The 25363-nt window shown below is 44.2% G+C and overlaps 1 protein-coding gene across 1 annotated transcript in view; it reads right to left on the bottom strand.

Annotated features, from left to right (window-relative positions):
• The window catches only part of DNAH9 (dynein axonemal heavy chain 9), a 303415-nt gene that overhangs the window by 70368 nt on the left and 207684 nt on the right, over window positions 1-25363 (bottom strand). The window contains exons 49-52 of the mRNA XM_036836769.1: window positions 21909-22169; window positions 10584-11009; window positions 2774-2893; window positions 586-774 (exon numbers count right to left, since the gene is read on the bottom strand). Coding sequence (XP_036692664.1) covers window positions 586-774; window positions 2774-2893; window positions 10584-11009; window positions 21909-22169 — 996 coding nt within the window. The remainder of the gene's footprint in view (window positions 1-585; window positions 775-2773; window positions 2894-10583; window positions 11010-21908; window positions 22170-25363) is intronic.

Raw genomic sequence — 25363 nt, 5'->3', positions numbered from 1 at the left:
CTCTTCAGTTGGGAACTAGCATTTCCCCATTTCACCATGTCAGCGTAGAGGGAGGAGTCGGGAGTAACATCCTCCCGCTCACACCGAGAACCGAGTACACGTGACCAAAGTAGATAAGCTGCTTTCATAAAGGGTGTCTGTGGGTCACAGACGCAGACGGGGGAGCTTTGGGGCCCGGTAACAAGGTGCGGTGCAGTGTTTGGGGAACGCTATGAAGTTTGGCACCAGAGCAGGAAGGATGGAGGGAGATACAGGATGCGTTTGGTGCCCCTCGGGTTTTATAGTTTTGAGGAGTGTCAGGAGACAGCCTGGGGGCGGTGGACCGGAGTTCCCATGGAGACCCAGGAAGAGGAGAGGTGCTGTGCTCAGGTGGCCTGGAGGGCAGTGGAGGACGGTGCAGGGCAGTGTGGAAGGACATGGGCACACAGGTCTCCCTCCTGGGTCTCAGCGGTCACTAGGGGATACTCAGGTGGTCGTGGGGGGAAGAACACAAGGAGGGACTCAGAGGTTTGGGTTATTACCGTCACATGAGCTCCCCGGTCCCCACAGGCTGGTGGCGTCAGGACAGATGCGGGCTGGACTCACCTGCAGCTGGCTCAGGTAGGGTCTCCAGGTCCTGTCCATGAGGCTGCGCCGGTATTTCTTTGTAAAGAAGCCCAGGTACGAAATGAAAGCCGCCGTAAGTAAAATGTCTCCACATAATTTCCTTTCCTGTTGTTTGAAGTTCTGCACAGCTTCTGTCCACCTCACACTTTCAGAGGCCAGTCCTCCCACCTATCATTCCAAAGAGCAGAGAGGGGAGAAGACACGTTATACCACAGGCTACAGAGCCACGATTCAGCCACGGAGAATGCATGGCACACGCTTCACCGCAGGAGACTCAGGACATCATTTACGTGGCCCTTCTGATCAATGCGGGGGGAGGGTTTGTACCGGCTGCAGCGAACACTGCAGTCAACGAGCCCCTGTTCTCTGCTCTGCGTTACGTGGGCTGTGGAGAGACAGGTCCTGAATGCAGGCTCCCAGGCTCTGCCCTTGACAGGTGTGGAGACGAATATGCCCACCTCGAAGGGCCGTGAAGAGGATTTAGTGTGACCGTGTGTGTTCATCACTTGGTACCGTGTCTGGTCCTTAGAACATAACAGAAAATCATGTACCTCTCTCTTCTCCTCTCCAAATGCTGGAGATGTGAAAATAAATAAAATCAATTGCACTATAAATAATTCACAGTGGGTGGGGAGATCGGCGTGGTAATTAAGACACAGAGTCAGATGCACTGAAACACGGGTGTGTGCAAAGTACCAAGACTGCAGAGCAGGGCCCGACTCTGCAGGCCCACGTTGGGGGGCGCCCTCTCCCAGAGGATAGACACTGTCTACAGAGGACTGTGAGGTGAAGCTTGGCTTCTGTGCTATGACTGATCCCTTTTTCTTCCTGGGAAGATGGCATCTTAGGATGTCAGAGCTGGGAGACCTGAGGGACTTGCCCACCGACCATTCCCACGCCATCTTAGATCGCACAGATAAAGACCAGAAAGTCGAAGTGTCCTGTCTTCTGACACTTCAGCCACCCCAGGTTGGTGGGGGCGGGGATGGCTTCAGAGCTGGTCTGTCCTGAGTCCTAGAGCAGAGCTCCACCTGCCTCCTACGAGGACCAACGCAGAAAAGGCTCCAGCCGGGCAGAGAAAGGCCACGCGAAATTCTGGAAACCAAACAGGGAACTGAACGGAAGACAGGCCGGCGGGGAGGTCCTGACTGCTTCCTGCACGTTAGTGGACGAGCTGTCTCTAGACCACACCGTTCAGTGAAGACGATCATCTCAAAGCTCTGCAGCAGCAGGTTCAACAAACAAGGGCACAGACACACCTGAGGCTTCGCCTCTTGTTACTGGAGCACGGCTGATTCAGTGACTGTTAGGAAACCTGGCTTTGTTATATACATAAATGGGGGCTGGAATAAATGTGAAAAGGGATGGATTCCACTTCCTTTCACTGGGGAGGAAGGTGCTGTAAAGGCTCTCGATAAAGAGAAATCACATCCCGCGGACACTGCTTTGCAGGCTCTTAGCTGATTCATGATGAGAAATATAAGCCATGGGGGATTAAAAAGGCTACAAATCCTCTGACACTCCTCTCATCAGGAGCTGGGGTCTGTGCTCCCTCTGCCTGGATCTGTCACTGCTTTGGCCAGTAGAACGCAGAGGAAGGATGTAGTGCTGGCTTTTGGTCCCAGGCCTTAAGAGAGTGGGACCTTCTACTTCCTGCCCTTGGAACACTTGTTCTTAGAGCCCTAAGTGGCCGTGTAAGTGACTGCCCTGCTGGAGAGACCAAGGTTATGGTCAGCAATGTTCAGGGTCAACCATCTGTCTTGTTCCTTTCTGCTTCTATCTCAGTGCCTCATCCTGTCCACACCCTTATTATCAAATATCCCACAGGTAAGAGCTTCAGGGTTTGCCTGTCGAACGCAAGCTTTGTCCTTAAACGCTCCCTCTGGCTGACGCACTTGTATGTAAGCACGTCACACCTCTCGTAAGCTTCCTGATCCATCCAATGCCCCATCCTCCCGGCCATCCCTGTGGGAAATCTCCTTTGACCAGACCAGGGTGTGCACTCACGCTTTTCTCAGGAGTCAGTCCCTGCAGCCCAGAGCATTTTATTATTTGCCCCCCAGTCAAAGCGGCACTCAGCTGCTCAACTATTAATATTTTGCACCTCTGCGGCACCTGCCAAGCTCAGCTCGTGTGATTAAAGCCCGCCGGGGAGGCCCACACTCACCAGGCGGTTTGCAAGGGAGATGGTGCCTGCAGTCACTTCAGCTTCTTGCTGACATCTGAGTTTGTCAGCTGTTGCTTTCTCAAACTTGGCCGTGAGTTTGGCCAGGTTTTCATTAAGGTGCTGTTTAGGGAGGAACACAACATCTGTCAGTAGTTCCAGTGCTTCAGAGACAGGGTTCACGGGTAGGGGATTTTTAAGGAAGGCCTCCTGGGGGGAGCTGTAAGGGACTGGGGAAGGCGGGCAGGGAGGGGAAGGAAGGCAAACGAGGGGGGCCCTCACGTGGATCCCAGTGGAAGTCCAGAGGGTCCCGACGCAAGTTAGAGGACTGAGCTTTTCTATCCAGCATCTCAGTCGTTGGTCCAGGACCAGGAGGGGTGACGGACCAGGAGGGAGAGGCTTAAATTCTGTCTCTCCCTGTATTGGGGAAAAGGGGTTCCAATAGCCTGACAAAAAAGTACAAGTGCTGCTTTTAGAAGCAAAAGCTCACTGAAGCCTGGGGAGGCCTGAAAATGGCCAGTAGGATCCCAGGGTGGGGGTGCTGGGAGGAGCACACACCATCTGCTGCGGCTGGTTCGTGGGCTGGAATTGGCCTGTCTGCAACCTACGTCCGCCCTTTGCTTTTTTTTTTAATTAAAAAAAAAATTCATTTTACTTATTTATGTATTTATTTATTTAGGCTGCGTTGGGTCTGTGTTGCTGCGCGCCGGCTTTCTCTAGTTGCGGCGAGCGGGGGCTGCTCTTTGTTGCGGTGTGTGGGTTTCTCATTGCGGTGGCTTCTCTTGTTGCGGAGCACGGGCTCTAGGCACGTGGGCTTCAGTAGTTGTGGCATGCGGGCTCAGTAGTGGTGGCTTGAGGGCTCTAGAGCGCAGGCTCAGTAGTTGTGGCTTGCGGGCTCTAGAGCGCAGGCTCAGTAGTTGTGGCGCACGGGCTTAGTTGCTCCGCGGCATGTGGGATCTTCCTGGACCAGGGATTGAACTTGTGTCCCCTGCAATGGCAGGCGGATTCTTAACCACTGCGCCGCCAGGGAAGTCCCCTCCCTTTGCTTTAAGGTCCCAGGAGTGCAAGACAACTTCACTTGACCTCATCGATTCTCCCCAGTTATCCCGAAGTAGAGGAACATTTTTTAAAAAGATATGGTTTCAATTTTTTCTAAATGTATTAAGAATTTAGAATTCAAGGCACAGTCTTTGCTGCCCCCACGATGCATATTTGCATACACAAAGACACCTAGGCACATGGCAAACACCTCCAGATATGTCTCATGTCTGTGCAATAACAGGGCTTCAGGCTGCTTTGTCAGTCATTACCAAGTCACAAGAGAAAGAAATGAAGGGCCGAGTTTATATAGCCAAGCAGCTTAAGAAGTAGGTCGTGAGCCGTCCAATTAACAATGGCAGGCTGGCCACATTCATTTACCTCCTCTTCTTCCCGAGACTTCTCTAAAATGGTTACGAAGCAGTTTAAAAAGTCATAAGCCCATAACATCCAGCAAATATTGAGGGCCACTGGAGGGTGAGGGATTCCAATAGACCTATGGAAGACCACAGATAGAGCAGTGGAAACGGCTGGAGCAGGGCAGAGGACACTGCAACGTAGAGCAGACCTCAAGTCACCAAGGGGGAAGCTGACCAGCTCTGCAGAGCCTCACGTGCACTGGGGATTGGGAAACGTCAGGTGGGCTGCAGGGGGATGCTGAAAATAGGACGGGCAACTGGAAGCCTTTTGATCCTCCACCCACTTCTCCATCCCCATGCAATGCCACCAGGCCCCTGTGTCACCAGCAGGAGAGTCAACGGTGGCAGAGAAAGGACACCACGTTCTGGCATTTAAGATGCATCCAGGGTTTCCCTGGTGGCGCAGTGGTTGAGAATCTGCCTGCCAGTGCAGGGGACACGCGTTCGAGCCCTGGTCTGGGAGGATCCCACATGCCGCAGAGCAGCTAAGCCCGTGAGCCACAACTACTGAGCCTGCGCGTCTGGAGCCTGTGCTCCCAACAAGAGAGGCTGCGATAGTCAGAGAGGCCCGCGCACCGCGATGAAGAGTGGCCCCCGCTTGCCGCAACTAGAGAAAGCCCTTGCACAGAAACGAAGACCCAACACAGCCATAAATAAATAAATAAATAAATAAATAAATCCCATTTAAAAAAAAAAAAAAAAGACGCATCCAGAAAACTAATGCATACAGAATGGATAAACAAGGTCCTATTGTATATAGGGATCTATATTCAAAATCCTGTGATAAACCATAATGGAAAAGAATATTAAAAAGTATGTATATACATATATATATATATATAACTGAATCACTTTGCTGTACAGCAGAAATAAACACAACAAGTAATAGGCTGCATCCACCATAACTCATCTGATCTAGAAAACAAATTCTGCCAGTCTGCCAGATCTGCCCTTGTCTACAGAGCTATACTCAGCTTTCGATCACTACTCTTGTAAACATGAAAGGAGAAGAAGACATTTGATTAAAGCCTAGATTAAAGGTAAACAAGAAGGAAAAAATAACCTGGGAAAAAGAGAGAACTTCATTCAAAAAAACAGCAACAAAGCATAAAACCCTTCATAATTAGTTTCTCCAGGAGATTCAAGATGTTTCATCCATAAAACAAGAGGATGCTAATAAAAGGAAAAGAGAACAACAACAAAGAAAACTTGTGGAAATAACCTTTATTGTTAATGTAAAAAATAATAAATTCAATAAATTAAAAGATGAATTTGAGGAAATCTAGATAGAATAAAAAAGCATAAAGTGACAAAAAATAAGAGAAAATAGATGACCCATCAGAAGGTCCAATACCCAACCAATATGCATTCCAGAAAATGAGATTAAAAAGGAAACAGAAGGGAGATATAAAATCATCTTGTGGAACTGAAGAAAATAAGTCTCTACATGCCAAGCACAATGAATAAAAAAAGAATGGCAGCTAAGCACATCAATGTAAAGTTTCAGACACCGAGAATAAAGAAAAAATTGAAGGACTTCCAGAAAGGAAGAAACACAGCACATCCAGACTGTTCATCAGACTTCTCAGCAGACAAAAAGATAAAGCATTCAGTGTTCTAAGGGGAAAAAAATTAGCATCAGAATTTAATACACAGCAAAATAGTCAACTCAGTTTAAAAATAAAAAGATACGTCCAGACTGGAACATTAGAAAATTTACCTCTTATGTAACATTTCTGAGAAAGTTACTTAAGAACAAGCCATAGCAAAACAAGAGAAGAAATTAAGAAAGAAGCCATGGGGTCCAGAAGTCATTGGAACGAACACAAGAGAGCAGTGAACGTGATTACTCTCCAAAACTGTTTGGAGCTTTGAGTTGGGGACAAGAGAGAAAAGTCTTGGGGGCAAAAGGGGACTCAGTAAAACACTGGATTGACCGGAGAGTTTTAAAAAATAAGGCTATGCTAAAGGAACTAATTGAAGAGAGAGAGAGAAAGAGGGAGAGAGAGAAGAAAGTCCAGGGGGAAAGGTATGTAAGAAAGTAAGTATAACAGCACTGAGATCTTCTATGAACAATATAGACAGGTTCATAGAATATAAACAGAATTTACTGATTTTTTTGAATCAGTCAGTGGAGAGCGCATGGGGCAATTAATTTTGGTTACAGAACGCAATGTAGATATGTTCAGTGCTGGTGATTCAAAAGCAAAAGTGACGATAAATAATGATAATGAAGTTGGAGAGAGGAGGGAGGGGGATGAGCTGAAGGAAAGGGTAATAATTTCATCTTGAACACCGAGAGCTCCAAGGAAGCGGCCTCCATATGACTGAACAAGAAGTAAAGGTCACGTCAGAAAAACATAGTTGCTGTCATGATGAGAAGATAGGGGATGAATGTCTTCAAACCTCGTGTAGCAGAAAGTCAACTGCCTGAAGAAGACACATCAAGAATAGGGTTGCAGCACAGCACGCAGACAAGGGTCAGAAATTCAGATGAGCAGCCCAGGAAGATGATGTAAACTAGTCAGATGAGTCTAATGTTAAAAAAAATAGGGGCCGGTGGTGACTGGACTAAATGCAGCAAAACTGCCTGCTTGAGTGAGAAGCCACTGCTTAACTCCAGGGTCAGTTAGTGATATTCAGGAGTCTTCTGATTATTATAAGACCGGCCAGAAATCAGAATTTTTGTTTTAAATATTGGCAATTAATTAAATCTTTGGCAAACACATCGTGCAGGCCAAATAAAACACATTTAAGCCACTAGGTAGCAAGCTCTGAGTGGCATCAACAATCAGAAGAAACAGACAAAAGAAGGAAAAGGGCAGGAGACTGTCGTTTTTCATTTGAAGCTCTTCTCTACTCTCTGATATTTTACTTATGTGTGAGTAAATGCTGGATGAAGATGCTTCTTCCTTGTTTTTATTACTATTATTTTTATAAATTGTCACGTTCTTAATAGAAGGAAAGAAATTGTGTTCTTAACAGAAAAAAAGAAAATGCACGTAAACAAAACCATGCAAAATCTACCACCAGGAGATAACCACCACTATTCATATTTGTGTGTATTTTAATTATATGTATAAAATCAAGTTGAAGTTACCCTGTAGAATCTGTTTTGGAAGATGCTTTTTTTTTCACTTTATGCATCTTGAATATAAAAGTCTTTACTTGGAATTATCCTAAAATCCTAAGAAAAAGACTTGGCGGGGGTGTAACAGGAGAGGTCTGGCGATGGCCTCAGGGGCACAGAGGGAGGCACTTTCCTGTCCTGGGTGGGCTTCTGTATTCAGGACGGGTGTTATTGGTGGGGGAGTGTCTGCACTCCTGGGATGTTGATAGGCACGTGGATAAGCAAAGGATGGAGAGGAGGTTGTTAAAAGAGAGAACGCGTTCTTCCTCAAAAAATATTTGGGCAGAAGAGAAGTGTCTTCCTAAGGCAGCCAGGTATTTTGAAAACGTTCTGATGGCTCCCACAGGTTGAATGGGCCCATCGTGCGCATGTTGGCTACTAAAAAGGTATAGACATTTTGAAAACATTCCCTCTGCCCCAGATGTTCCTTTAGTTAAAATAACTTAAGAAAGAGATCTTTGAAAATGCAGTTCTCGCAACACTTTTCCAGGAGAGACTGAAGAATATGAACATTATCAGAAGGTCTCTTCTCTCCAAAAGCAGTCAAGGGGCTGTTAGTGTTCTGCCCTTGGTATTCTTTCAAGTGGGCCGTTGTGAGCGTGATTATCAGTAAACTGGTCCATGAACATCTGGATTTATAAAGCAAACGTACTGAGAGATTAGCTGCTTTGCCAAAGCATCTCTTCTTTATAGAGAGTCTGGCTGCGGGGATCTTTGAACTAGAGCCTTTAACCATAGAATTTAGTCTATCGATCAATAAACTCGTGAAACTTGAAGCATGTGGCATGTCTGCAATCTCCCGTTTCACAATTTGTAAAACCCTTTTTATCATCATGAGAAACTTGCAGTAAGAATCTTATTTGCCTGGAATGCACGTGTAGAAATGAAAGATCCAGGGGATGTTTTGGCTTGAACTTGATCACGGTAGTGACTGATGACCAGGGCTTGCACATGATGGCACATGCAGGAGGAGGAGGAGGTGGAGGGAAAGCAGGGGTCAGTGGTCATCGGAACCCTGGTGGTGGCGGCAGTTCCCTGTGTCCCTGTGGGCTGGGCTCTGGGCTTGTGCTTTACATGCCTTCTCTCCTTTTTTTTTTTTTTTTTTTTTTAAATAAATTTATTTATTTATTTATTTTTGGCTGTGTTGGGTCTTCGTTTCTGTGCGAGGGCTTTATCTAGTTGCGGCGAGCGGGGGCCACTCTTCATCGCGGTGCGCGGGGGCCACTCTTCATCGCGGTGCGCGGGCCTCTCACTATCGCGGCCTCTCTTGTTGCGGAGCACAGGCTCCAGACGCGCAGGCTCAGTAGTTGTGGCTCACGGGCCCAGTTGCTCCGCGGCATGTGGGATCTTCCCAGACCAGGGCTCGAACCCGTGTCCCCTGCCTTGGCAGGCGGATTCTCAACCACTGCGCCACCAGGGAAGCCCGCCTTCTCTCCTTTTATCCTCAAGGCAAAATCATGAATAGCCAAAATGGACTATTATTGTGTCCATTTTACTTCAGGAAGCTGAAGTTTGGGCTCTGGAAAGGCCTTTCTAAAGGTCACCCATCGGTGAATAGCACAGCATGGATTGGAAGGTCTGCTGATGGGTTTTCAGCTGCTATGTCATCCTGCAGGATTCTGATTTCTACCTCTCACTTTGGTGATACCAATTTTAATGGCAAAGATGAAGTTCAAGGTGTGAATCCAGAATCACCTCCATCCCCCAATCCTGGGTGAGGGTCATACAATCAAAATATGAACAAGAGGCTAATAATTTTGTATTTATGGCCAAGGGACCCCCCCCCAACCACCAACCACAATATGCTACATGCTTTTACAAGCTTCTATAAAGCACTGCAGGTAGCATCACACATGCCCTGCAGGTCCACACATCCACACCGCTGAGAGTGAGGGGGGCGGACAGTGGCCAGAATGGAAGAGAATGGTGCACAAGGTGGGGAAAGGTGGCTAAAACCTACATTTCAAAGGGGAAAAAGAATCTCCCATTTTTTGAAATTATCTACAAAACAGAAGCAGATTCACAGACATAGAGAACAGACTTGTTTCCTATGCCTGGAAAGCCACTTGAACTTCCCAGGTCTCGGTGTTTTCGTCTGTAAGTTGGGAGCAGTAAATCTGTAAGTGAAATTCTGCCAGAAATGTATATAAAGTTGATTTAAAGTTTGCTGTGACCGTCCATGAGGAGCATATGACCTCAAAAGCACTTGCTTTCGGGGCTGATTTTGTTAAGTGGGGGAAAATCTTAATTTCAAAGATTAGATCCTTGTGCCAAATTAATTTCTGGTGCTCTTGGGTCTGGAAATCAAAACAGAAAGGGGATTATTTCTAGCACCTAATGGAAGCACCTAGGAAGATGATCCATTTATTCTTGCAACGGTTTGTACTTTGGGTCACGACAACCTTGCTAGGGACAGGAATGAAGGGGGAGGGGTGGGGGAGGGATGGATTGGGAGTTTGGGATTACCAGATGCAAACTATTATGTATAGAATGGATAAACAACAAGGTCCTACTGTAGAGCACAGGGAACTATATTCAATAACCTGTGATAAACTATAATGGAAGAGAATATGAAAAAGAATGTATGTATATGTATAACCGAATCACTTTGCTGTAGAGCAGAAAATAACACAACATTGTAAATCAACTATACGTCAATAAAATAAACTTTAAAAAAAGAATCTCCCATTTTTGACCCTTTCTTCATAACTATCAGATGTGTAAAAATATTAGATTCATTGTGGCTAATAAGATAGCAGCTGGTTCCATGGATAATACTGTTCATTTATTATATGTATCCATCTGTCATCTTTTCTTTCCTCAGAGAAAAAGGAAAAAACCTTTTAGGACCAAAGCGTAAACCCATGGTCCAGTGGATCTCTCTTGTTTGGATTATACAGTGTTTGAGGAAGAAATTATAAAAGTTGCCTCTACTGGGGCTTCCCTGGCGGTCCAGTGGTTAGGACTCTGTGCTTCTACTGCCGGGGGCCCGGGTGGGTTCAATACCTGGTCAGGGAACTAAGATCCCACAAGCTGTGCGGTGTGACCGAAAATAATAATAATAATAGTAATAATAACAATAATAATAATAAACGTCTTTAAAAAAATGTTGCCTCTACTGAAAAATTAGGAGATTTTGGGTAACAGTTTGGTTTTCTTTAAAAATCAGGGCTGAGGCGCTGGGGCCTGGAGGAGAGGCTGTTTGCCTCAGGTGGGGGTCACTTACAGCGATCTTGGCTTTAACAGCAGCCAGCTTCTCCTGGGCGGCAGCGAGGTCCGAGGTGGCCTTGCTCAGTGCTTGGCGCTTGGGTTCCACGTCACAGAACACCTCGTAGAACCTCACAATGTTTATGACCCAAGAGCAGAGGCCGGCGGCTGCGTAGGACTTGGTGGCCACGAACTCGGGATTGAACTCAGGGTCATGCAGATACGGCTTGATGGCCTTGAGGCAGTTCTCGTGAATGTTCTCCTTGTCAAAGTGGATGAGGGAGTCCAGGAAGCCGTCCACCTTGGCCATGGTGACCTTGGCGGCCTTCCAGCTGCGGTCCTTGGGCACCTTGCCCCCGGGGGCCACGAGAGCCATCACGGCCGCACTGACGTTGCTGACGGCCGGCGGCGGGGAACCAAAAGATTTCAGCTCCGTCAGGTTGGTCTGGAAGAGAGAGGCAGGTCATTAGAGGAAAACGAATGCCTCTCTGTCCTCGGCCACTAATGGAGCCGGGCTCAGAGCGATCAATCTCAAAGGGCCGCTTTGAAGCCTGAGGCAGCCCTCGGAATTTTAAATATCATGACTCATCAAAAGGGAACCGAGCGACTCCCCAGTGGCTTCAGACTTCCCCGAATGGTTAGCCGAGACTCAGCTAGGTTCTCTCAGTGCTTTGACTCATGGCCCACCAGAAACACACCATTTTTTCACATTTAGCTGAAAAATATAAGGATGCCAACATACTCTGAAATATGCAGCATGCCATGAATAAAAGACAAGGTTATTATAAATTAATTTCCATCTTGGATTGAAGAGAATAGCACTGTAACCCAACTAATTTTTTTTCTTTAATTCAACTGCCTTGTTCCAGGAGCTCGTGCTAACTGCACCTGGCTGTCCTGAGAGCAAAGTGGCATTTTCTGCCAAGAAATAATTCAGACAGAAAGCCAGGCACACCCTGTGCCGTCACTGCCTCTGTCTAGACATGGGTTTGTCCTGTGCTCCAAGTTTCACTTGCTCTAGAAAGATATGGCTGAAAGGGCTGACCCTGGAAAGCCACTTGAACTTCCCAGGCCTCGGTGTTTCCATCTGTTAAGTCGGGAGCAGTAAATCTGTAAGTGAAATTTTGCCAGAAATGCATATAAAGTTGATTTAAAGTTTGTTGTGACCGTCCATGAGGAGCATATGACCTCAAAAGCAGTTGCTTTCGGGGCTGATTTTGTTAAGTGGGGGAAAATCTTAATTTCAAAGATTAGATCCTTGTGCCAAATTAATTTGGGGTGCTCTTGGGCCTGGAAATCAAAACAGGAAGGGGATTATTTCTAGCACCTAATGGAAGCACCTAGGAAGATGCTCCATTTTTTCTTGCAACGGTTTGTACTTTGGGTCATGACAGCCTTGTCAGGGACAGGAAGGAAGGACAGCACAGATGTGGCAGATGTGCTCGCATACCTGTCCTAGTGGTTTCCCCTGGGCGAAAGAGGACGAAGTGTGAAAATACAATCAGAAACGAAAAGCCCACAATTTAAAAATATTAGTTTGTTAAGCATGTTCAACACATTGAATTAAGAAAATATAAAAATGTATAAAGATGAAATTGAATTCTATAACCCAGATGCATCATTGTTAATATTTCAATATAAATCCTTCCGGCTTTTTTGAATATTCATATATATCTATACATTAATCACAACTCTGGTTTCGGAGACAGAAAACCTAGCTGAAGTACAAAGGCGGATTTTCTTGCTCATGTATCTGGGGAGGATGGGATGTGGGGACCAGTGGAACTGCGTTTGGAACTGCGCCAGCAGGATTCTCTGGACTCTCTTGTTTCTGCTTCTCCACGTACAGGAGTTTCTTTTTTACCAACCAGCTTCTTCATGTTGCATGGCACTCGGCTAACCTCTCTGACCTCTACCTGGGCCACTTCCCCAGGCTCTCACTGAGCTCTGGGCACACGCACCTCTTCCCACTTCCCACCTCAGGACCCCTGCCTGCAACCCTCCTTCCTATGCCATTTGCCTGGCTGACCCCTTCTCATCCATCCAGATCTCAGTTCAGAAGTCCTCCCACGCAGAGAGACTCTCCCCGCCAACCTCCTCTTCCTAGTCGCTGCCTATCTGAGCATCCTGGTGACCTGCATAGAACTGAGGGCAATCGGAAAAGGTTACCACTGTTTCCTTCTGGACTTACTATGCTCCTCTCCTTCATGCGAACAGGGAACTCATCTCTCTCGCTAGCCACTGCAGCCCCCGTGCCTAGGACGGAGACTGGCACACAGTAGGTGCTCATCATCAACACATGTGTTGGGCGAGCGAATGAGAGGAAGGGGTGCCGCAGCTCCAGGCTCACATCCATCACTTTGCAACTAGAAGGGAGGAAGATTTTTTTCCTCCAACGCAAGTCAAAATAAAAAGGTCCTGGGAAATGATCTTGTTCAGTGAGGTGGGGCTCCTGTCACCAGTCACCGTGGGGCAGGTGATGTGGCACTGCTAATAGGAACACAGGATGGAGGAGACATTCCTCAGAAGAAGGCAGACGTGGTTTTGAATGAGCCGGCATCAGGCACACTCCCCTCCCTGCCTTAGGTCTCTTGTTCTAGCTGATGCCTTGGCCTTGCCTGCTCTTCCCAGGTACCTGCCTGATGAATTCGCTCCTCTCCAAGTAAAAACTTCTCCCTCTCAAGGAGGCCCACACCCATCACCTTCTTTAATACTGCAACCTCCCACCTCCTCAATCCCCTCCCCAGCTGCCCTGGCCCCAGAGCTCCCCCTGACTCTGCTCTATGGTTTTCGTTTTTCTGCAGCATCTGTCACATTCTAACGCATTGTATAAAGTGCTTTTTCATTACGCTGCTTGTCTCTCACCCGTCCCCTGTGCTAGAACAGACTCTTCACAGAGGCAGTATCTTCGTTCATGGGCGCACCACACGCACCCAGAACACTGCCTGGCATGGAGGGGAGTCTCTGCTGAGTGAATAAATGTGTCTGCACAGTCATTCATTTGGCAAATGGGGATACAGTGGTAAATAAGAAAGGCAAAGTCCTTTTGCTCATGCATGTGGGAGAGGTGGGCAGAAAAAGAGGTCAACTTTTGATATATTGGATAGTGAGAAGTGCTCTGAAAAAACAAAACAAAACAGGGCTAATGGGATAGTGGTTTCTTGAGGGATGATGGTGCCACTTTGGTTAGGGAGGGAGACCTGGGAAAGCCTTAGAGGCACTGCCATTGCACGTTGGGGAAGGGCAGAGCGTAAATGTGCAGGCGGGGGCAGGCACAAATGCCAGATTCCAGCACGATTTATAAGAGCTCTTCACATATATATGAGGATGCTAACTCTTTTTTTTTTAATTAAAAAAATTTGTTTATGATATTCTGTGACACGTAGAAATTTAGTTTTTATGTAGCCCAATTGAATAATCCTTTTCCAGATGATATCATGCTATCATCCTTTGTTTTTATGCTTAGAAGCGTCTTTCATATACATATGGAAATTGACCTGACCTTATAATAATTTTTCTAGTTCTTTTACAGTTTGTTTCTTATTGTTCACTGGTTTACAAGGTAACACTGTTTTGTCCTTTTATTAAAAGAATAACTATTTATTGTGAAATACTTAGCAAAGATGAAGATGAAAGCCAGAATCACTCCTGATTTTACTACCTAGAGATAAACATTAGTTATGTGCTGGTGTGTTTCATTATATGTACTTAACAGATAGACTAACAGAGAGACACAGAAAAGAAAGATGCGTGAACATATATGAATGTGGTATATATCTGGCTCATTCATTTATATATACATATACATATATGTACACACACATATACATATATCAATCATTGTTTACATTATTTTTTCAAACCTGGCTTTCACTGAAAATTGTATCTTAAACTTTTTCATGTCACGAATTATTTTTGCAAAACATGATTTTAAATAAAGTATGCACAATTTTCTCTCATTTAGATGGTCCATAATTTATTTAGCCAACCCCATACTGTTGGGCATCTAGGTTGTTAAATTTTTAATAGCTGTTTAAATGATATGAACTTTTAATGACATTAGAAATAAATAAGCCAAAAATCACACTGGAATTAAATTAGACTTACATTTAACTTATAAATTATTTGAGGAATAGTGACATCCTTATAATATTAAATCTTCCCTTACACAAACTTGGTACATCTATTTGCCTATTTATATTTTATATTACTCAACAAAGATGTGTAGTTTTCTTCACAAAGTTTCAATAAATTTATTTATGTTTATTTGTACCACGTGTTTTGGCTGCTATCTTGAAAATATTATATTTTCTAACTGGCTACTGCTGATACTAGGGAAGCTATTAAATTTTGTAATGGGCCCTTAAGTCTTCTCTTTTATTTGTTTTATTACATTTTTATGACATCTATGAAAAATAATACATTTGTCTGGTACTTCACAACATTTACATGATTACCATTTTTCATTTATTATTGCATGGCTAGAAATTTTAGGATAACTGTTTTATAATAGCAGCGAAGGGGGTCATTATCGTGCTTTTTCTATGTTAATGGGAATTCCGCTAATGCTCTACCATTAGACAGGATGTTTTGCTCCTGGACTGAGATTGATTGCTTTGTGTTAGCAAAATATCCAAATATCCTTTTTTTCCTACTTTACGAAGAGTTTTAATAGGAATGGATGTTGAAGTGTGTTGAGCACCATTCTGACATCTCTCAAAATGACTACAGAGCTTTTCTTCTTTGACCTATGATTGGGTATGTTTACAGGAGTAGTATTATATAAGGATAACTTATCAGTTGGTAGCATATTGTTGTTTGAATAAATTGCTGGATTTGATTTACTAGCATTTCATATGGATGCCTTATATCACTATTCATAAATTCGATTAATCTGTTTTATTTTCTTGTGCTCTATCACTTTTAGTATCAAACTTATCACATAATCAAGGGCTTAAAAAGTCCTGTAGGAAAGAAGTCTGTTAAACTCTGTAACCCTAGAATTCTCAAAATCATTTAATTATAAAATCTACTTTTTATATAACTTGTTAATATTAAGTTAAAAGTCAAATGATAGGGAGAAAGTATTTACAACATATATACCAAGACATATAGTAAGAATTTATTTTAAAAACCCTGTAAATCAATTAGGAAAAGGGAAATTATCTCATAAGAAAATGGACAAAGAATCTGAACAAATAATGGACAAAGGAAGAAATCTAAATATTTGAAAAGTTGCCCAGTCTCATTAGAGTCAAACCATTTACATTTTTTTTAAATGAAAAATTTTTTGCTCTCCTGTTGAGAAAAATTAGGATAATTGAAAATATCTAAGATTGGCAAAGGTGTGGGGAAAGCAGTGTTTATAACTGTAAATGAGAAGAGCTATTTTGGACAGAAATTGAGCATTACTTATATAAAAAAAGAGAATATTGTTTATATGAGTTTCCTATTGCTTCTGTAACAAATTACCACAAACGTGGTGACTTAAAACAACATGAATTTATTATCTTACAGTTCTGGAGGTGAGGGGTCCTAAGCTGAAGATGCTGGCAGGGCTGGTCCCTTCTGGAGGCTGGAGGGGAGACTGCTCCCTGCTGCTCCCACTTCTGGAGGTCGGCCGCATTGCTTGGCTCAAGGCCCCACAGCACATCAGCTGTGTCCACCCCCTGCTCTTGTCACCACATCACCACCTTCTCCTTCCGACCTTCTTGTCTCCCTCTTCTATGGACCCTTGTGATGGCATTTAGGACCCACCTGGATAACCCAGGGTAATCTCCCCACTGCAAGATCCTTGACTTAATCATACCTACAGAGTCACTGTCACCATACGTAGTAAAATTCACAGGTTCCAGAGGTTAGGACGTGAGTATCTTTGGGGGTGAAGGAGGCATGATTCAGCCTGCCATGCTGTTCTACCAAACAATTGTACTTCTAATTTGGCTCAGAGAAATATTTGCACATATGCAGTAAAGACGTATGCACGAGGATATTTGTATTGGAGAAAAGAGAGAAACTAATTAAACACTCAACAGTAGATACATGGCTAAATGAAATAGAGTACGACTATAGCCTAGAATACTACAAAGCATTAAATCAACAAGATTCAATGTATGTACTGGCATGAAATAGTCTTGTTTCACGAAGAAAAGTAAGTTTCCATTATCCATTTGTATTTAAAATATGACATATTTTATATGTGCATTTGTACAAATATAAATACATAGAAAAATTGCTGGACTAGATACAGCTCAAATTCTTCCAGGAGTTTTCTTTTGGGAGAGGACTGGGGCTGGAGTGGAAAGAAGGGTGACTTTATATTTTACCCTATATATTCTATACTATTTGAATTATTCATAACACCAAAAATGCCATTATATGTTATTTGTATAATAAAAAATAAGTTTACTATAAAAAATCCATAGGAAATAAATAGAAAATTCCAAGTAATTCTGTAAGGAGAAAAAAAAAGGCCATGAAATTGTAAGCAAAACCATTCTTCAACTAAGGCAGGAAAAGTTATACTGGATTTATTTCAGTTTAGCTATAAAAGTGAAATAAAACTGCCAAAGCAGAGACTTAAAATGTACAGAGACTTACTACCATGCTCTGATTTATGTATTAACTAAAGATTTATTGTTAACTTTGAAAATGATGAGAAAATAGGGATGTGGTCCTTAAATACCAGAGTGCTGTGAACGCAGAAAAATTTGAGGCTACTTGAGGGGTCCTTGGGTACATGAAGCAATACCTCCCCTGTCACATGCAGTACAGTCTGATCCATTCTGCTTCACCAGGCGGGGCGGGGGTGGGGGCAGCTGGGAGAAGCGGGTGAAGGCAGTTCAAAAGGTACAAACTTCCTGCTGTAAGATAAAGAATCCTAGGGATGTAAGGTACAGTGTGTACAGTTAATAACACTGTATTGTGCATTTGAAAGCTGCTAAGAGAGTAAATCTTAAAAACAAAAAAACAAGGAAAACATTGTAACCATGCGTGGTGACGGATGCTGACCAGGCTTACTGTGCTGATCGTTTGGCAACACATTTGTATGTATCGAATCGGTACGTTGTACACTTGAAACTCCTATAATGTTATATGTCAATTACACCTCACGTTAAAAATTGCTGTCTGAGACCCATGAATCAGTTGTATCCTGCAGATTGTAAACACTGGTCCACAGTTAAACTTCTTAGTGATGCCACGGGCTGTTATTGATCACACTCGAGCCACCTTTAGAGACTCATCTGCATGTCGCCTGTGCACCTTCGGCTCAGACACACCACACCCTTTCATGCACCTGTGTCTTACAAACATTGTTCCTTTCTGGGATGGGCTTTTCTACCTCCTGGTCCATCTAGTGAAACACTCATCCTTGTTGTGGCCCTTGTGTCATGGGGTTTCTCTTCCCTAGTTTCTACCTGGCCAGGTGGTTAGCTATGCCCTTTTCTGTGCTCTCCAGCCACTGAAAATTTTAAACTTTTATTTCTATTAATGGAGTCCATACACAGTTCAGAGCTACTAGACTGAGAACAAAACACATGCCCACTCCCCCCCCAACTCCAGCACTCCAGAAGCCACCACTTACAAATTCTTCCATCACTCCTTTTAGATTTCATGCCTTATTGATAATGGATACACTGATGCTGCTATGTACTTCATTTTAGATGCTCTTGAGAGACTTCCTATTGTAGAGTGACTATTTATTTTTATTGTCCTCTTTTCTCTCCTAAGGTCCTCTCCCCAATATGGTCACATCAAAATTTTAGTTCAAATTCAGTATGTACATGACTACGATTATAAACATTGGTTACCTTGGGTTATATTTTCTTGTTTGTATACCTTTAATTTTTTTCTGAAATTAATAAATACTTTCATTGTTTGTTTCCTTATAAGGTAAACTTTTAGGCAAATATCCGAAAGAGGAGGTAACCATGGAGATACTTGGGAGAAGACATTCCACACAGAAGCAATTTCTCGTTCAAAGGCCCTGGGCTGATGTTGTGCTGGAAGTGTTTCAGATACAGTGAGGAGGTCAGTGTGGGTGACTGGAGTGACAACTGGGAGAGAAGTGACTGGGGTGTAGACCGTATAGTAGAAGAGATGAACCAGGCAAAATCATGTAGGGCCTTGCAGGCCACGGTGACAACTTTGGATTTTATTTTGAATATGATGGATCCTAAAATTTATATGGAACCATAAAAGACCCAGAATTGCCCAAGCAATTCTCTTCCCGAAGAAAAAGAACAAAGCAGGAGGCATAACCCTCCCAGACTTCAGACAATACAACAAAGCTATAGTAATCAAAACAGCATGGTATTGGCACAAAAACAGACATATGGATCAATAGAACAGAATAGAGAGCCCAGAAATAAACCCATACACCTATGTCAATTAATCTTGAATATGATGGGAAGCCAATGGAAGATTCTGAACAGAGGGATGATGTGGTCAAACTGTTGTCTTAAAAAGGTCACTCAGACAGCTGCAATGGGCAAAGACAGCACTGGAGCAAGGCTGTAAACAGGGAGGCCAAGTGAGAGGCTATTGCAATAGTCCAATGAAGAAACGATGGTGGCTTGGACCAGGGTGACAGCAGTAGAGATGATATAAAGCATTTGAATTCTAGATATATTCTGAAAGTAGAATGGATAGAACTTGTTAATAGATTGGATGGGAGTGTGAGATAAAGAGCCCATTAATTCCTATTTGCCCCTTTCTTTGTAACAGAGAAAAGAAAGTGAGGGATTAAGAAGTTCAGTGACTAGTGCCAGGCTCCACAGCCAGTTAGAAGAAAGCACCTATCATGTTGCCTGGTACATAGTAGGCACTCATTAAAAATGAGTTTCACTCCTTTTGTGGCAGAGATATCTAGACTTCAAATCCAGTGCTATTTTCAGAATTCTATCCCATTACTTCCATGAGTTACATCTCTATGTGATTATTTCTACCAACAATGATCAACTAACTAATCAGCCAACAAATTAACCAGGAGTATTTATGGGCTTTTGCTGTTTCCAGCGTTGTGGAAACAGACGAGGTAACACTGTTATAATGACATCATCAACCACAACAAATGTTTACTGAATGGCTGCCATCTGTTAGCTACTTTTCATACCTTACCTCATTGAATCCTTATAACAACCTGATGGGGACTATATTACTATTACCTCCATTTTACAGGTGAGGAAACGGACGCTTAGAGAAGAAAAAATCATCCCTAGAGCCACATGCAGTGAATAGTTCAGCCAGGACTTGGACTCAGCTCATCTTCGAAAATATAATCCCTGTGTCAAAAGATCTTATGAAAGACATCAGTCTTCTTGGCAAGAAATGATCAATGAGCACTTACAAGAGGGTGAATAAATAAAGTGGTCTCTCTTTTGTGCTCTGGAAGTCAGAAAAGGGAGAGACTGATCTCGAATGTAAGTTTGATTTTGAAATATGGGTCGTATTTAGACAGAGTGAGATGAAAGGAGAGGGAATCCTAGGTTGCGGCAGTGAAGTGATGTCTAATCAAAGGCCTGGCGGTTGAGATGCTGCTACTGGGGGGTCAGGGAGACCCAGACCCGGCTGTATTAAAAGGTTCAGGCTGAGAAGCGGTAGCATAATTGGGCTACACCTCCGATTCCCCGTCCACCTGACGATACCCAAAACTTTCCTGGAGGAATCTTGTGTTCTCTAGGGTAGAGGCCCACTTAAGGCCTTTCTAGGTCCTTCCTTTTAGGGACTTTTCACCCCACATCATAAAAAAAATACTAAGATGCATTTAGTATTTAATCTCACATTAAATACATTTTATACATAAGTATACGTCACAGGATTTTACAAGGTCCCCAGTTCAGTCTCAGATTTTCTGAGGCCCTAAGTCAAGAGATGCTTCCTTCCAAAGTGAGGTGTGAGTTGGCTACACAGAACTAATAAAAGAAGGTTTCAACAGACCACAGTGTTTTGACTCTTAAACCTTTCACTTGCATTGAGGGTATAAAGGAGTCAGGAGATCGAAGATTAAGAGAGAATGTTTAGTGAGAACTGCTGCTGAGTCCCACCCACTCTGCCTTTAAGAGAGGATGGGGGGCATTTGCACTTCACATCGAGTCTAGAGAGAAGGGGGCTTTAAGGAGACCACGCAGAGAGCTTAAACGCTTCCCGCACAACTTGAGTCACACAGTGGACTGGGACCTAACTTACACCCCAGAAATCTACAGGGTGAGAATACCAGGCTAGTCCCCTGACAGTGGAACTAGGGTAATTCACTGCACGGGTGGCCAGTGCTCTCAGAGCCTGTCTGGAGAAAGCAGGCTCAGGTGTCTCCCGTGGAGCAGAGGTGACCTGCTGGCACGGCACACCTCGCTTAGGCTGTCTTAGACCTTGACCAAGTCACCCACGTGACGGGCAAGTGAATAGCTAGACTCTCAGGAGAAGGAGGAGAAAGCAACCTGCAGGGAAGGATCCCTGTGACTGGGGGAGGGTCTCCAAAGAGCTGATGTGAGCATCCCGATAAACCGTCAGCTTTTCAGTCCCTCTCTGATGCCAACTCCTGGTGACATGAGTCTGTCTGCCCCCTTTTCCACCTGCCTCCCTTACCCCTGCAGCCATGGTCATCCAAATAGGAAAGAAGGTTAATTGTGAAAACTATAAGAGGAAGAAGTAGTAACCACATGCTCCTCCCAACACCTAGAACACATTTAAAGGGAACCAGAATAAAACTGCCTATGAATACATCTCAAGAGTCATGGTTGTTCCACCAAAAGGTCATGTATATGAGTTGAATTTAGTTGACACACAATTGCATGTTGTTGACACCTGAATACTTGCTAAGTTTGATTTTGTAGAGTTTTTTTTCTCATATTTTGGAGACAACATCTTTTTAGTCTCATATCTTAAATATTTTCATAGGGTCCTAAAAGGCTCATGTGTCCTATAGTACATAACGGGTAAAATGACCATGGGCTGCATAGCTGGAAGATCTCTGGGCTTGGATTTTGAAGATGTGAGCTCAAGCCTGGCTCTAACACTGAGGTTTGTGAGCCTGGGCAAGTCAGTTCTCTGGGCCCTGGCTTTCTCATCAGTGAAGCGAGGAGGCTGGACCAGTTGGCCTCTCCTGTCCTGACTGATTCTCACACCCACGTCTCTTGGATTTCATTGGTAGCTCGTGGATCCTGACATACAGTCAGCTTAAATAAATGTTTATTTGCTTAATGAATGTGACAGCTGGTCCGAGCCAAGCCCTCCTGACTCTGCCTTTGTGTCTCTCTGGAACAGGAGGGAACCAGGTTGCCTCTGGGTCAGAGGAGAGCCTGCTCCTGCCCCGAGGGATGAGCAAGCACGCAGACGTCCCTCCTACCTTGTTGAGGGTGTTGAGGGCTGCCTGGGCGGCCGTGAGTGCCGGCTCTGCCTTGGCCAGGTCTCCAGCACAGTCCTTCTGCTTCTGCGTCACCTCTAGCGTGATGAGGGCCACCTTCTCCTCCTCCTCGTCTGCGACGGCTTTCTCTCTGCTCACCTTGTCTGTCTCTGCGCCCACCGCCTGAATCAGCTTGTCTGCATCTTCATTCTTCTGTTTCAGTTCCACTTCCTGGGCAGCCAGCTTGGCTTTCAGATCGTCCACCTGCAGCAGAGAAGCAGCAGGTTTATTCGGACATGACTGTGGGGGTCTGACCCTGCAGAGCAGAGAAGAATGCCGACTCCTGAGGCAAAGGTGCAAAGCTGAGATCTCAGCTGGGACCAAGCTCCCTGACCTGGGAAAGAAAAGGAACCCTGGCCTCCCTCTGCCTCTCCCCTCTGCAGTAAATGTGGTGGAAGATTCTAAGCAACACACGCCCTGACCTTTCTTTCTCCTTGATGCCCAAATGACATAGGCTGCTTCTCACTGACATTGGTGCCTTTATCTTATAAAACCTCACATGCCTAACATAACACCTTGCACATAGTAGGCCCTTAATAAAAACCAGGCATTCTTTAATTGAAATTGGCCAATGTGGAACACACCAAGGATTTAGCAAACTATAAAAAAAAGTGAGTGTCCACTGTGCATCCTGAAAGATGGAATATATGAACAGACAGTGACTGGACCATAAAAGTAGAACTCTGAACCAGAACTCACAGTAACCAGCCCAGGAAACCAGCCCGTTATCTACAATAACCAGCTCAGGAAGCCAGCCTGCTATAAGTCATACTTGTAGGAAGTCAGATTACTGTCTAAGCAACAGTCCAGAAAGACAGACAACAACCTCTGTAACAATCAGCCCCAGACGGCCAGGACTTGATTAATAACTGACAACTTTCTTAATTTTGTCCCTGCTTCCAACGTAGGACCAATGAGAGAAATTCAAACACACACCCCTAACAAATCACACAGGGTGCCCTGCTTCCAGTCAGCCCTCCTCCAGCTTCCAAGGGCCAACAGCCTTCATCCAGGAACGCTCCCTTCTTCCCACTATCAAGCTTTCCCGCTCCTCTGCCTGCCTTTGTGTCTCTGCCAAAGTGCGAACGATGGTGGCTGACGCCCTTGCTAGAGCAGGCTCTGAACAAAGAGCCTCTGAGTGTTCTCATTTGGTTTGTCTTCATCTATTTCCACAATCCTTTCACGAAATAGATGACCAGGTTGAAATGGGACAGCAAGGATTCCGATGGTCCCGACCAGCTGGGTCCCCTGCCCAGCCTCCATATTCATGTGCATTCGGAGGCAGTAATGAAGTGACGGGGATGTCGGCTCTCAGGAAACCTTCTCTTTCTCTGATCAGCTGGGGAGGGATGAACGGTTTTCTACGTGTTCAGCAGACTGTGATGGTTCTCAGAATGTGGTCCTTGGACCAGCAGCATCAGCGTCACCTGGGAACTTGTTAGAAATGCAAATTCTCAGGCCCACCCTGGACCTACTGAACCAGAAACTCTGGCAGTGGTGCCCTGCGATCTGTGTTTTAACAGGCCCTCTGGGTGAATCTGATGCCCATCTAGGTTTGAGAATCATTGGCCTAAGTCATGGCTTTTTCATGTGCAAGGAGAAGACATCTATTTCTGGAAAGTAAAAAAGCCAATTGTATTTGCAATATGGCCCATAAACTTTACATTCCAGCATGACCTCTCGTCCCTCATTTTCCTGAAGTCTATTTCACGCAACAACCAAAGATTACTTCAGAGCTCGTGGAACGCGTCAAACAGATCCCAGTGCTTTATGATACAAAAATAAAACGGAGGCTTAGACGCTGCTGATAATCCCTTTTCATGGCAGATCGAAAGAAAAGAAAATGAAGGCAAAAGAAAAAAAGAATGCTCTTTAATTTTGTGTATCCATAGAAACTGGAGACTTTGCATTAACCTCAGATGAAGGCCTGCTCCCTAGAACTCGTCTTATGTTCCCGCATCGGAAGGTTAATCCATTTCCACCTCCCGTTGTTCAGCTGCAGAGAGTTATTTCTACAAGGACAAAGATGCAATTGTAAATCAAAATGATTGAACCACATAATCACTCGAGTCAGCAAACACACCAGTAACTTTTTGTTCCTTTTTAAGTCTTGGGAGATTTGAGAAAATTGAAGTGGGTTTGTTGTTGTTGTTGTTGCTATTGTTGTTTTATGGATTGCAGATTTGGCTTATGACCTCAGGCTCGCGGTAAATAATTACCGGCATTGTGGATGGGAGCTTTATAGCTCTTAAGCTGTCACGTGGAGTGACATTAGGGTTCCACCAGTCAGAAGTAGGCTGCTCCCCACAAAGCTACAGAGAAAGCACAACTCAGGGTCACTTTATGGCTCTTATGTAGTAGAACAGGAAAGTGAAATAGGTTACTTAAATTTTTTGTCTTCCTTTTTTCCCTTATTCAAAGCATTCAAGCCATATTCTGGGTCTCTTCTTATTTAGACACTCCCACACCTGGATAGGAGGATTAAGAGGGAAAGTGTCACCGATACTGATGAGACCCTTTCTCTCAGTCTTGCCGACCCCATGAATATTGACCATATGTGCCAGGTGGGGGGATGCTGACTGAGTCCAGTGAGGACAGGATGGTGGTGGGAGACCCTGTCTTCTTTGAGGTCCAGGCACATGATGTTACGGAGAGAGGCCAAGCTTCTCAGGACATCCCCGCAGAGCTCCAGAAGAAGGAGAAGGAATCCAGGATAATCAGTAGCCCAAAACACTCCACTGAGGATTGGAAGCCTAGAGATACCTTCCTTCTTGACTCAGAATCCATATAGTCACCCAACACTTTCTGATATGAATTTGGACTTCAAGCAGGCTTTCCTCTTAGATATAGATGTTTTCCATCTATAGTAGATATCTGTTAGGTTTGCCTGCCTAATAATAATTTTTTAAAAAACCTATGTTTTGGTAACATAGCTTGATTTTCCTTTGGAGACCTTTCCTTCGCAAGTCTTTGTATTTTGGGTGAAGCTGACTTTGGTGGTTGTCATGGATCCTGGCTTGGCCAATGAGAGTATCCAAGTTACAGAGACTGGTTCAACCAATGACCCAAAGAGGCCAATCAGAGCCAACCCAGGAACTTGGCTGAAAATACTGGTAAAGAAGCAAAGCAGACAGAATACTAATCTGAGGTTTCAGAGCCATGGGGGTTGCCCGCTTGAACAGAGACATATAGTGAATATGCAGCACCAGTCTTGTCCAAAGTAAACTCTATCCCTCACTTTTCAGTTATATGAATCAATCCATTTTTTTTGTTTTTTATTTTTTTAATTTAATTTACTTTTTAAAAGATTTTTTTTGATGTGGACCATCTTTAAAGTCTTTATTGAATTTATTTATTACAATATTGCTTCTGTTTCATGCTTTTTTTGGTTTTTTGGC

This window comes from Balaenoptera musculus, chromosome 20 (assembly GCF_009873245.2).
Source record: "Balaenoptera musculus isolate JJ_BM4_2016_0621 chromosome 20, mBalMus1.pri.v3, whole genome shotgun sequence".
NCBI lineage: Eukaryota > Metazoa > Chordata > Mammalia > Artiodactyla > Balaenopteridae > Balaenoptera > Balaenoptera musculus.
The sequence above is the reverse complement of the archived record's forward strand: the minus strand, read 5'-3'. Positions and strand labels throughout refer to the sequence as shown.